At 42.5% G+C, this 12,440-nt stretch overlaps 2 protein-coding genes across 3 annotated transcripts in view; both read right to left on the bottom strand.

The window, feature by feature from the left end:
• The window catches only part of lrrc39 (leucine rich repeat containing 39), a 38,513-nt gene extending 32,725 nt beyond the window's left edge, over positions 1–5,788 (bottom strand). The window contains exon 1 of one of the 2 annotated variants that reach the window (XM_043699692.1): positions 4,937–5,788. In XM_043699692.1, the coding sequence (XP_043555627.1) occupies positions 4,937–5,170 (234 nt within the window). In that variant the 5' untranslated portion in view covers positions 5,171–5,788. The remainder of the gene's footprint in view (positions 1–4,936) is intronic. The other variant, XM_043699691.1, reaches the window with a different exon arrangement.
• A 3,504-nt stretch (positions 5,789–9,292) lies between these two features.
• On the bottom strand, positions 9,293–12,221 carry LOC122554531 (dynein light chain Tctex-type protein 2B). The gene has a single exon (XM_043699693.1). It carries the CDS (start codon positions 9,953–9,955, stop codon positions 9,356–9,358), a length of 600 nt encoding a protein of 199 aa, XP_043555628.1. The 5' UTR covers positions 9,956–12,221; the 3' UTR covers positions 9,293–9,355.
• Between the last annotated feature and the right edge of the window lie 219 nt (positions 12,222–12,440).

The raw sequence follows: 12,440 nt of genomic DNA, 5'->3' as shown, positions 1-12,440 counted from the left end.
TCTATGCTACTTTCTCCCCAACCCCACCCTCCTCTCACTTATCTCTCCACGTTTCAGGCTCTCTGCCTGTATTCCTGATGAAGGGCTTTTGCCCGAAACGTCGATGTTACTGCTCCTCGGATGCTGCCTGAACTGCTGTGCTCTTCCAGCACCACTAATCCAGAATCTGGTTTCGGGCATCTGCAGTCATTGTTTTTACCAAGTTTTGCACTTTCTCTAGTAGGTACATTCACATACTGAATCAGAAAATTAGCTTGTACACACTTCACAAATTCCTCTCCATCTAAACCCTTAACACTATGTCAGTCCCAGTCTATGTTTGGAAAGTTAAAATCCCCTACCATAACCACCCTATTATTCTTACAGATAGCTGAGAACTCCTTACAAGTTTGTTTCTCAATCTCCCTCTAACTATTAGGGGGTCATTCGTTGCATTTTACTCCTAACTCCAACAAATCACTACTTCCATAAGCTTTAGACAAAGAAGAGCTACAGGCTTATTGTAAGTACAGTATTAAGACTCTGAAATATGACAAAAGACTGAAGAAACTTTAAACTGCTAAGGAATGCAGCTAAGATCACACAGACATATACAAAAATGAAAAGGTGGTATATTTTAAGCAGTTTAGGACATGGAACATCATACTTTTTTTACTATATGGGAACCTCGTTTGTAAATTGGCAAAATAACTCAGAACAGGTGTCATGACTACATTGTCAAAAGTTGTTAATGGGCTGTAAAGCACTTCATGATGTCTGATGTTGTGAAAGGTCTTATGCAAATACACATCTCCCATTTTATACCTGCAATTCTATTGCAAGTGTAGAAAACACTGTCCCAAATACCTGCACAATCTTGCATTGCAGTTACACAGAACTTTTTTTTAGAAGTTTAAAATTTAATTTATTGACACAAAGAAAGAAATGTAATTGGTCATGGTATGATACTACCTGTTGGAATGAGGATTTATTTTTAATTAATTCCAAACAGCACTTTAACTACCACTGTTAAAGATCTACAATCTCAATATGAAAGTACATGGCACATATTTGGATTTGAATGAGAGTTTAATAAACACACAATGCTGCAGAAATTCAGAAAAACAGAGTTAACATTTTAAGTCTGGTTTGACTTGTTTGATTCTGAATATGTCAAGTTGGAATCAAAATGTTAACTCTGTTTCTTCTTGGATGTGGAGATGCCAGCGTTGGACTGAGTTGGACAAAGTCAGAAGTCACATGACACCAGCTTACAGTCCAACAGGTTTATTTGAAATGCCAAGCTTTTTGAGCGCTGCTCCTGCACTTCATTTGATGAAGGAACGAAAGCTAGTGCTTCCAAATAAACCTGCTGGATTATAACCTGGTGTTGTGTGATTTTTAATTTTGTTCACCCCAGTCCAACACCAGAACCTCCAAGTCAAAACTTTAATGTGGAGCGCTTTGCCATTGAATTCTTTTTGACAGCTTTCCAGAAAGGCAGGAGAATAAATAATCACAATTGGTGTGACTTCTTTGATCCCAATTGGTGAATGCTGCATTTCACCATGGAAATTCAATGCGATTAGGAATAATTGCAAGTGGGTCTTTATCCAAATTCAAAATGATATCTCTTGTTATTTAAGGTTGCCAAAATCATTCAATATTCTCAATTAATCACTGGTACTTGCAGCACTCATTGTAGGTAATCGGTTCAAATTGGTGAAATATGGGTCCCTGCTGCTTTAGAAAATGTCCCACAAGACCCTTGTGGTGCAGTGGTAGTGACCCTACTTCTGAGCCAGGAGGCCTGGATTAAAGTCCCACCTACACCAGTGGTGTGTCATAACTTCTGTGAACTGGTTGATTTCAAAGTATCTACAAAATTTCCTAGAGGGCACCTTGTGCTGTCTTTGCATTTGGGTCAAGAAGTTGGAAATCTCTCATAATGTGTCTGAACAGTGGATTAAAATACATACAAAGTGCTTCAATGAAACTATTAACAGAGATATCTCAGAAGCCCCTTCAGGTGCACCGTAATTTGTGGTTTTTGATGTGAATGTGATCATTGAAAATCGCGGTGCCATTCTGTCTTTCAAAAGTGAACATCTCAGCATGGAAGACAAACTCAGATTCATTTTATAATTTCTGTCCAGCCAGCAGTTTGACTATTTTTTATTGTATTTATGCAATGGATACACTGAGGTAAATTCAAAAAATAGTGGTCAGCTAATCCCACCCACTCCCACCAATACAGCTCAGACCCAACCGCCTCCCTTACAGAGGTAGATCAATTCTCCCACACATATCTCCCCTGCCTCACTGACACAGCTCAGACCCTGCCCCCCACCATTAACTCAGACTCCCCTCCCAATCAACAGCTCAGATCCCCTTCTCCCAACACTACTGAGCATACCCCTGTGATAATGCTGAAACCACTTTCACTTTCCCAACCTGAATCTTCGGTTCCTGTCCAGTGGATCCTGGGAAAGCATTTCATGGGTGGAGAATGGGGTGTGTGGGTGGTGGAGGGGGTGCTCTTTAGTGGGCCTGGTGGTAATATTGATGGTGGTGAGGCTCAATCCTACCCAGTGTGACAGGTCCACTTCAAACTCTGCAAGTCAATGAATAATGACAGACAACAAGATCTCTGGCTTCAGTTTATGGTTAATCAGGAGACATGGTTTTAATGTAGTTGCACTAAGCCTTTAACCTCCTCGCACTGTTCATGGGTGGATTCAAGCTGGAGCCAGGGCCAGAAGAGCCAAAGACTCCAACATAAAACAAGCAAGCATGTAATTTAAATCACAGTCAGTAGCACCCACTCCCTGTCAATGCGATCTGAGCCAGTTAGGCTCAGTTTAATCTTTTGCAAAAGGGATTCTAATGGTGATATGATAACAGAAAGATCACACCACAGCAACTGATTTCCAAAATCACTGACTGGTGGGGATGCTGGTGAAGCATACCTCAATTTCAGAATTTCTATGTTAATCTGCAGTTGTAGAACATCCTGAACTTGTGATCAGATTTAGAAGCGTAATGAGGATAGACAGTGATATATTGACATTTAAAAGCTCACAAAATCTGGCCTAATGGATTGAACACCATTGGAAAAACAGCTAAGGTTTCCTCCTGTGCTTGTTTGACAGCTGCCATTTAGCAAAACCATGATTTTCAGGAATTTTAGTGATGGCATGAGCTTTGTTTGGGGAGGGTAATGAAAGTGAGATTATAATTCCAGTCACTAAGTTTTTCGGTAGAGAAACTTCAAATGGTTAATTTGCAGTACAAAACTTGAATATTCATTAAAATGAGACATAAAATCAAAGCTGTTCATCCTGCAGTCATCAAGACTGAAACATGGTAAATATTAAAAAGGAAACAACCATTTATACAACACGAGAAGAGAATGCTAACTAGTTGCACTACAGTTAACATGAAGACTCCTCAGGAACTGTTAACTGTCAATCTTAATTCACTGATAAAATTCAAAACAAGGGATTGTCTCAATTGTTCTTTCCTCCAGGAAAAAAGTGCAATGTCTAGATGCATTCCTTTTGGCTACAAAGAAGTATGTGTGGATATATATACATACCAACATATGTAAATTAATCATCTTGTGAGCCAAATTGAATAATTTTAAATTGGTTTCTGGTACAATTCTTAACACAGTTAGAATTAATAAAATGTTGTCCAATAACAGAAGCATATCTTGTACACTACGTTTTGAGTTTTGTAAGCATGGTCAACATGCTGCCCAATCAGAGGAATGCCATTGTTTGATGCAGTCCACAAATCATTGGGATGTACACCCTATATGCCTGGCATCATATTTGCACTGAAAATAATCTATCACATTATTCATTGTGTGATAGGCAGATCATCTTCCTAGCTCGATAGCAGTATCCTGTTAGTAAATGATTAAATTCAAAACAAGGATTGGTCAAGTTAAAAGCAAATTACTGCGGATGCTGGAATCTGAAACCAAAAGAGAAAATGCTGGAAAATCTCAGCAGGTCTAGCAGCATCTGTAACTAGAGAAAAGAGCTGACGTTTCGAGTCTAACTGACCCTTTGTCAAAGATTGATCAAGTTGTTGCCTTTGTGAGGTAGCAGGGATTTGCTACAAAATTATACCATGAGATAACATCATCATCGGCTGCTCAAATATATATAAACGGCAACCTGAAGTAGACTGAGCACATTCCTAACTTTACACTATATTCAGTGATTGTTTCATCAGGGTATCATTATCATGCTGGATTGTTTTGGTTTATCTCCTCCTACCGCAAATGCAACAAGACATCTGTGCTGTTGACATTAGTAATGCGCATCTGGTATCAGACATTAGAACCTGACTCCATCCATAGGCATGTCTCCGTCCAATCATCACCTTACTGCCCTGACTGGTGTGGAGACTACAGCACAGAGTACTGACTCGATAAAGTGTTTGTTCCTGGCACTGACCAATCATGAAACTCAATTTGTTATAATTTTAATCGTCACTGTGTTACGGAAAAAAAAACCCCATTGGGTCCAGCACAATGCTGTGGGTCTGGAGCTACATGTGGGCCAGACGAGGTAAGGGTGGCAGGAGGACAGCAGATTTCCTTTCCCCAACAGAATTTTAATATGATCAACAGAACAGCTTTATTAAGGGAGGTCAAATTTCACCATCCGCCACAGCGGGATATAAACCTATTGAACTTTACTCAGGGGCCTTGGATGACTAGCCCAGTGACATTCCATCCCGCCAGCACCACTACCTCCTTCTTTCGAGGTGAAAAAGCTTTGTGTCCACTCTTCGCAATTATTAGAATATTAGAAGCAGTGGAACAGGCCATTCGGCCCAACCTGTCTGTACTGTTTAAACAGCAGGCACTTCCCAGCAGTGACCCTCCTTTCCCTTTTCTCCCCCCGTCCCTGGGGATCACTTTGGTCGCAAGTTTACTGACCTTCCATTCCTCCTTCTCAATCCTCAGCACAACTCTCCCCTCTTCGGTAACCACTTTCTCTTTGAGCCTGGCCAGATTTATTCGGTTCTGCCACACCATCGTTAACCCAGTGGGCGCCTTCCGTTTCGACCGCTCGCTCTCTTTCTCTCGTTCTTCCTTCAGTTTTTGAATCCTTTCTTCCCAAAGTGCTCTCACTGTGCAAACCGAGCCGCCACACACCGACACCGCCCTCATGGTTTCAGGGAAATAGCCCCAGATCTACCTCCTTAGGCCACAGAGACTGATACAAACCCCGGGGTAGGCAGCAGGAACCACCCGCAGCCGGGACTGGGAGACGCCTCTACTCTAACCCCACAACATTTCGGGGCTAACTCTGACCCAACCCGCCAGAAGAACCTGTCTGATCTTCAATGGAACAGCTCTAGGTTGTGACCCCGAGGAGAAATGCGACGCTTAGTCTAAATTTAACCAGTGACTTAATAAAGAGACCTTTTCAACCCGGGAGGTGAGACACAGTGACTGCTTTTGTTTTGCGGCCTGTTCTAACGTTTCACCCAAGTGTTTAAGGTCCATTTTCCGCACAGCCGCCCCGTTTGTATACTCCAGACAAAAGCCTCCACCAGAACTAGAAATGAGAAACCCGTTTCTGCACCCCGCCCCAAAGCGCTTAATGAGGCATTTCTTGAGATGTTCACCAGATGTCATGAAGAAATCCAAAGCCCTACGTTCGTAAATGGGTCTTTTTGTTTTAACTTTTAGATGTCTTTATAATGATTTTACAAGGCAGAAGTTGGTGGAGGCTGGTACAATCGTAACATTTAAAAGACGTTTGGAGGGGTGCTGGCAGGTGGGACTAGATTGGGTTGGGATATCCGGTCAGCACGGATGGGTTGGACCTAAGGCTTTGTTTCCCGCTATATATCTCTATGATTCTAAGTTGACTGGTGTCAGGAGACTACAATTGAAAAATAATTTGCGCTCTGTTGCCGACTGATCAGTCATGTGAGGTGTGCTTTGGTATATCATGACGGTGAGAAGCTTTGACGGTACCACAAGCTACCCTCAAAGTGGAACTGGGTAATGGACTGTCATACACTCCCTGGTATGTGCCTTTGCAAAGGAAGTCTGAAGAAAGCTGCAGTGATTTTTGTCGAGGCTCGTCCTGAACAGCTTCATGAAGAAGGACTCTGTGCTCTACAGGTTGTTCCCCGGGGGACACACTGAATGTGCAGACTAGCACATCCCAAGGTCCAGGACTATGTGCTAAGGGATGCACTAGAGCTTGGGGCACAGCTGTTGCTAAGGTGCAGTGGGAAAATACCACCATCTAAAGTCTTTCTGCCAAAGTTAAATGGGTTGGGGGGGGTGTTCAATTATCGGGTCCCCAACACCTCAAATTTAAGTGATTATAGTCTTGTACAAGGAAGAAATGTTTTGTTGGATACAGTCCAACTCCATTGTTTCTCCATATGTTACTGCACAGAACAGAACTGCTTTAGTGACTATGTATATAAAGATGCTTTTATGAATAAAGAATATTGTTGAAATAAAAGAAAATTCATGGTAGGTGAGAGAGCAGCTTCCTGGTCCTCTAGGACGATGGAGATTTACTTTAACGAGTTGGTCGTGACGTCGATAACGTAACCAAAATGGCGTGGAAGAAAATGGCAAACTCCTGTGGCAAAAACAGCCATGGACTAGATCAGAGTAGAACCAGTACAAACACCATGAGATGGGGTTCTGGGGCCTGTATCATTCAGCGAAGTCCAGCACAATACTCCGGTACAAGAGGGCCACCTGTATCAGGCAAATAGAAAGGTCAAATGAACAGGAAAAGAAAGCCGGAGAAATGAAGTAATTTATTGAGGAGACGTTGACAATTGCGGGCAGGAGAACGCAACCTCATGAGTGATGCGAAGAATATTATATATTCATGAGAAGGAAGGGAACGTGAGTCAGAGGAACGATGTGTGTGGGAGGAGATACTCCTTACAAGTGAACACCCGGGCAAGGATGGTGGAATTAAAAAAATTAATTGAACAGGTGAGTGGAAAGAACTACAACGTGAGCTATAATAATGTTTGCTCAGAGATTTTCGAGCAGTATTGTTATAGAAGGGAGAGGTGTTAAAGAAGTAGGGGAACAATTTGAATTTGGAGTGGGGACATGAGCAAGGCCATTAATTGATAGGTTTTTAGCAGAAGAATGGGATTCATGCTAACACATTTGTAATTTATGTATCAAGAAAGAAGATCTATGTGGAAAATGCATCTCTGCTGGCAGTACAAACAGCAGCTACCTTTACAATGCAGTATCTGGCATTCCCTTCCAGTGCTCGCTCTCAATGAAACTGAATGGATGGTTCTGTGTGGAACAGGTGATCAATTTAATGCTCTACATTCTGAGCACCTACTCAAGACGGGTTTCTAACTCAAGATATTTACAGTGTCAACTGACATGCATCAGACTGTGTGCAGTTCTGGTCGCCCTGTTATAGGAAGAATATTACTAAACTGGAGAAGGTTCAGAAAAAAATTACCAGAACATTGCCAGGTATGGATGGTTTGAGATATAAAATTAGACAGGAAAGGCTGGGACCTTTTTCACTGCAGAATAGGAGATTGAGGGGTGACCTTATTGACGTTTATAAAGTCATGAGAGGCATTAATAAGGTGAATGACAAAGGTCCTTTACGTAGGGTAGGGGAGTTCAAAACTAGGGGTCATATTTTTAAGGAGAGAGGAGAAAGATTTTTTTAATTCATAGATTCCCTAAAGTGTGGAAACAGGCAATTTGGCCCAACAAGTCCATACCAACCCCGAGTAATTCCTCTAACCTATTACTCTACATTTACCCCTGACTAACACACCTAATCTCGATATCCCTGAACTCTATGGGCAATTTAGCATGGCCAATTCACCTAACTTGTTCCAGTTTCCTTCCACAATCCAAAGATGTGCAGGTTGGGTGAATTGGCTATGCTAAATTACCCATAGTGTTCAGGGATGCGTAGATTAGGTGCATTAGTCAGGGGTACATGTAGAGTAATAGGGGGGGTTGGGTGGGTTTCTCTTCGGAGGGTCAGTGTGGACTTGAGGCCAGATGGCCTGTTCCCATACCGTAGGGATTCTATTGATTTTGGACTGTAGGAGGAAACCCAAGCAGACAAGGGGACAATATGCAAACTCCACATAGACAGTTGCCTGAGGCTGGAATTGAACCCAGTCCCTGGCGCTGTAAGATAACACTGAGCTGTTAACCACTGAGCCACCGTGCCACCCCATGAAGATCTAAATTGAAGGCAACCAACATGAGACTCAAACCCAATTCTCTGCTGGTGAGCTGAGCCTAAAAAAGACATGAGGGGCATGCCCCCATCCTCTGCACTGCCCTCAGGTTGACCTGCCCCTGTCCGCTGACTGACTGCTGATACTCAGCCACATTTGCAACATTGCTGACATACTGGCCCTCCTATCTACGCTGTACAGCACGGCTCAGTGATATGCAAATCTGTTCCCATGCTTTTAAATATATCCCAAAATGTTTACACCTCTAGTTTCTTGTTTGATAGTGAGTGGCTTCTACAAACAACCCCGTTTTAAAAACTATGTCAACCGGAGTACAATCAAATCATTACTTTGAAAGGAATGTATTTTGTCTTTTAAATGGTAAGGGGTTATGAGGAAGAACGTTAAAGGATTTGTTACTGCCAACATGCTCCGTGGCTTGTGGGCAGACAGACAACGGCATCTCGCCGAAGACGCAGAGAGAATTAATCAAATGAAATGGAGCCTGTCGGTTATACCGCACTTTATTTTGAAAACCCTGTAAAAAAACACACACACAATCATGAACTGATTTCCTTTTAAGTTGAAGAAAAAACTGTAAAAAAAATTACAATTTCCCTTTGACCCAATTTTCTTTTCCATTTACAAGCCCCGATAACGTCAGTTAAAATATCGGTAAACAAATTAAATAATTAACGTTGCAAATAGAGCTGGTAAATACTTGTGTCAAAGCGGCTAATTTACAAAACGGGAAAACAAATGGAATGAGACAAATCCACCGATGATGGACATTATAACAGCAACTGATTTATTAAAGGCAAAATGCAAAAACATTATTTGCTTTAAAAGACAAACAGAAAGTTTTCCTGGTTTGTATTCCAAAGTGCAGAAGTGTCGGCTTTTTGAAACAAAACAAAAATCTCCTGTGAGAGCAAACCCAGTTCAGGGTGAATGACAAGAGCGCCTTCAAGTTGAGGAGACGCGGAAATTTCTGTCCCTTAACACACATTCCCTGCGGTTACATTTCACACCAGAGGTTATAACAAAGTAAACAGACGCTGAGAAAATCTTTCAAAAAATTACGGTGAAGAGTGGCTCTACCGAGGGCGATCCCGTGTGGCAGCTTTGGATGTTATTCGTGATAGACTGCGAATACCAGGCAGAGAGCGAACAGCGAGTCGTTCTGGAAGCACACTTCTGCGTACGTGTCCACAGTAGGACTCCACACCGCTCTGCTGGAACAGCACAGACCTGAGGATGTGGTCGCCCCCAGGGCCAAGTAGCAGATGATCTTGTATCTCTCGTAGCCCAGGGCTTTCACCGCCTTCTTCACACACTCGGCCAGCTCCACTACTGCCAGAGCCGAGCCGTGCGGCTCGTACTTTGCATCTTTCAGCCTGGCTTCTAAGACGGGCCGAATGGCAGCCCGCGCCTCCTCAGCCGAGAATGTCCTGGCGGCTCGGGGTACATACAGGTTCGTGGCGGAGCTGCTGCTGCTGCTGCTGTTGGGGTCGGCGTTCGGGCGCTGCCTCTGGCTCAGCCGCTCGGCTTTCTCTCGCCTCTTCTCTTTGCTCCTGTGGGACAGGCTCCGGCTCCTGTGCAGCTCGCTGCCCCCTCCAGGCGGAGCCCATCCCTGGGATAGGTGACCGCACCAGCTCCGGGCTAAACGCATTGCCTCCAAACTGCTGGGTTTCTTCAGTCGCTCAGCCTCCCCGAAGCTGCAGCTTCCCATTTTCGCTTCAGCGAGTCCCAGGGTAAGCACTGACCTGTCTCTCCCTTTGTTTTCGCTGGGACAAGCTCATGTCCCCGATGCTGTGAGGGGGAGTGGTGACTGCACTGAACCAGCGGCAGAGTCAGGGCACCGCAGCTGTGAGCCACTCACCATCCCCAGAAGGAGGGATATTTGAATTCAAAAGGAGATTGGCCGGGAGAGGCGGGTTGAGAAAATGAATTGCAGAACTTGCTGCTCAGAAAACAATTTGTACGGGTGTAACTCTCCCCAAATGTTTGGGCCCAAACATTAACCCATTTTCAACTCAGTTGTGGCCGCCCAAATACAATCATAAATTTAAAATCAAACTGAATACCGCATGTCATCATTTTCCACACCAACATGCCCAGACTTCTGGGCTAGCGGTAGAGATTCTACCAAGTCAGTAGAATACCCTTTCACAGCCACATAGTTTAAAATAAAAGCTATCGGTTGGGACATCTCATGGCATACAAGAAGAGGTGGAGGACAGAATGGATTTGGGTTGAGCTAAGAAATTTTTTTTAAAAAGGGGTGTAATTCCATGGTTCAAGACCACTCACTGGTGGGGAGGGAATGTAGAGAAACAAATCTGAAAGGAAATGAGATGCAATCATCATAGAGTAATTATAACAGGGGATTTTATACATTTTATGGAATGGGGATGATGGTCAGGTGCAGCAAGGGCAGGCGTTGCTAGATTGTGTTTAAGATAATTTCCTACAGCAGGATGTGTCCAGTCCAACTAGAAAGGAAGCACTGTTACACCTGGTTCTTAGGAATGAGGTGGGCCGTTTAGATCAAGAGACAGTTGGGGGAGGGTCATTTAGGGAACAGTGATCAATTTTTTGTAAGATTCAGGATGATAGTGAAAAATAACAACAAACTGGAGAAAATACAGATGTGTTGCATAGACAGCAACTGAAGGTTAGAGAGAAAAACAGTTGCTGAACAATGGGCTATCTTCAAAAAGGAGATGTTTTGGGCACAATTAAGATTATTCCCACAAAAGCAATCAGTGGAGTAAACAAATCCATAGGCCCCTGGATGTAAAGGTGTGGTCATATCAGTGTCAGATAGAAAATACAATTGAGAGCCAAGCTGAATACTGAAGGCTCTCAATTGTCTCAAATACAGGACATGAAAAGCAAATAAGACAAGTAAGGATTAATTCTGAGTAAAGACTGGTATCTAACAATATGAATTCCCAAAGTTTTCTATAAAGCACTTCAATAATAAATGGGTGGTAAAATGAGGAGTAGGGCTAATTAGAGACTAAAAAGGGCATTTACATTCAGAAGCAAGAGGTATGGCAGAGGCATTAAGTAAATACTTTGCATCAGTCTCAGAAGTGTTTGAAATTTATAACTATCAGCTATTGGATAAGCTGTCAACAATTAAAGTTGATAAAGCACCAAGAGTGGATGAGATGCACCTAAGGCTATCCTTGGAAATGATGTGCAAATTGCAGAGGCACTGACAATAATCTTCCAATCTTCCTTCAACTCAAGTGTTGCCAGAAGATTGGAGAATTGCCAGAAAGTCTAGAATATCTGAAGACTGGAAGGTTTTTAGAATACAGCAAAAGTGGACAAGAAACTGATATGGGAGATTGAATTCATATCCTATCTTGCAACAAAAAGATAGTAAACTCTTCTATAGAAACAAAAAGGTTTGCCTAAGTCATATGTGGGTCCATTATAGGCAGTCAGAAGAATTTATAATGGGGAATAGAGAAATGACAGAGAATGCGAAATTATTACATGTCTGTATTCACCAAAGAAAATACAACAAACTTACCAGAATTACAAGTCTCAATGGCTATAAAGAATGAAGAGTTGAAAGAAATTAGTATGATGATTGTACTGGAGGGATTAATGAGGTTAATTAATTGATAAGTCCCTGGGACCTGACATTCTATATCCTACAGTGCTGAAGGAAGTGGCTTTGGACATAGCTGATGCATTGGTCAGTATCTTCTAAAATTCTATAGATTCTGGAATGATTCCTGTGGATTTGAAAATAACAACTGTAACCCCACTACTTAAGAAAGCAGCAATAAAACAGAGAACTCCAGATTATTAGCCTTACGTTAGGAGGAGGAAAAGTGTTAGAATATATTATAAAGGCTGTGATAAATGAACACTTGCATAATAATGATCTGATTTGGCATAGTCAGCATAGATTTAGAACATAGAACATTACAGTGCAGTACAGACCCTTCAGCCCTCGTTGTTGCGCCAACCTGTGGAACCAATCTGAAGCCTATCTAACCTACACTATTCCATTCTCGTCCATATGCCTATCCAATGACCATTTAACTGCCCTTAAAGTTGGCGAGTCTACTATTGTTGCAGGCAGTGCATTCCACACCCCTACTACTCTCTGAGTAAAGAAACTACCTCCGACATCTGTCCTATATCTATCACCCCTCAATTTAAAGTTATATCCCCTTGTACTAGCCATC

Source organism: Chiloscyllium plagiosum, chromosome 11 (genome assembly GCF_004010195.1).
Source record: "Chiloscyllium plagiosum isolate BGI_BamShark_2017 chromosome 11, ASM401019v2, whole genome shotgun sequence".
Taxonomy (NCBI): domain Eukaryota; kingdom Metazoa; phylum Chordata; class Chondrichthyes; order Orectolobiformes; family Hemiscylliidae; genus Chiloscyllium; species Chiloscyllium plagiosum.
This window is presented reverse-complemented; position numbering and strand designations above follow the sequence as displayed.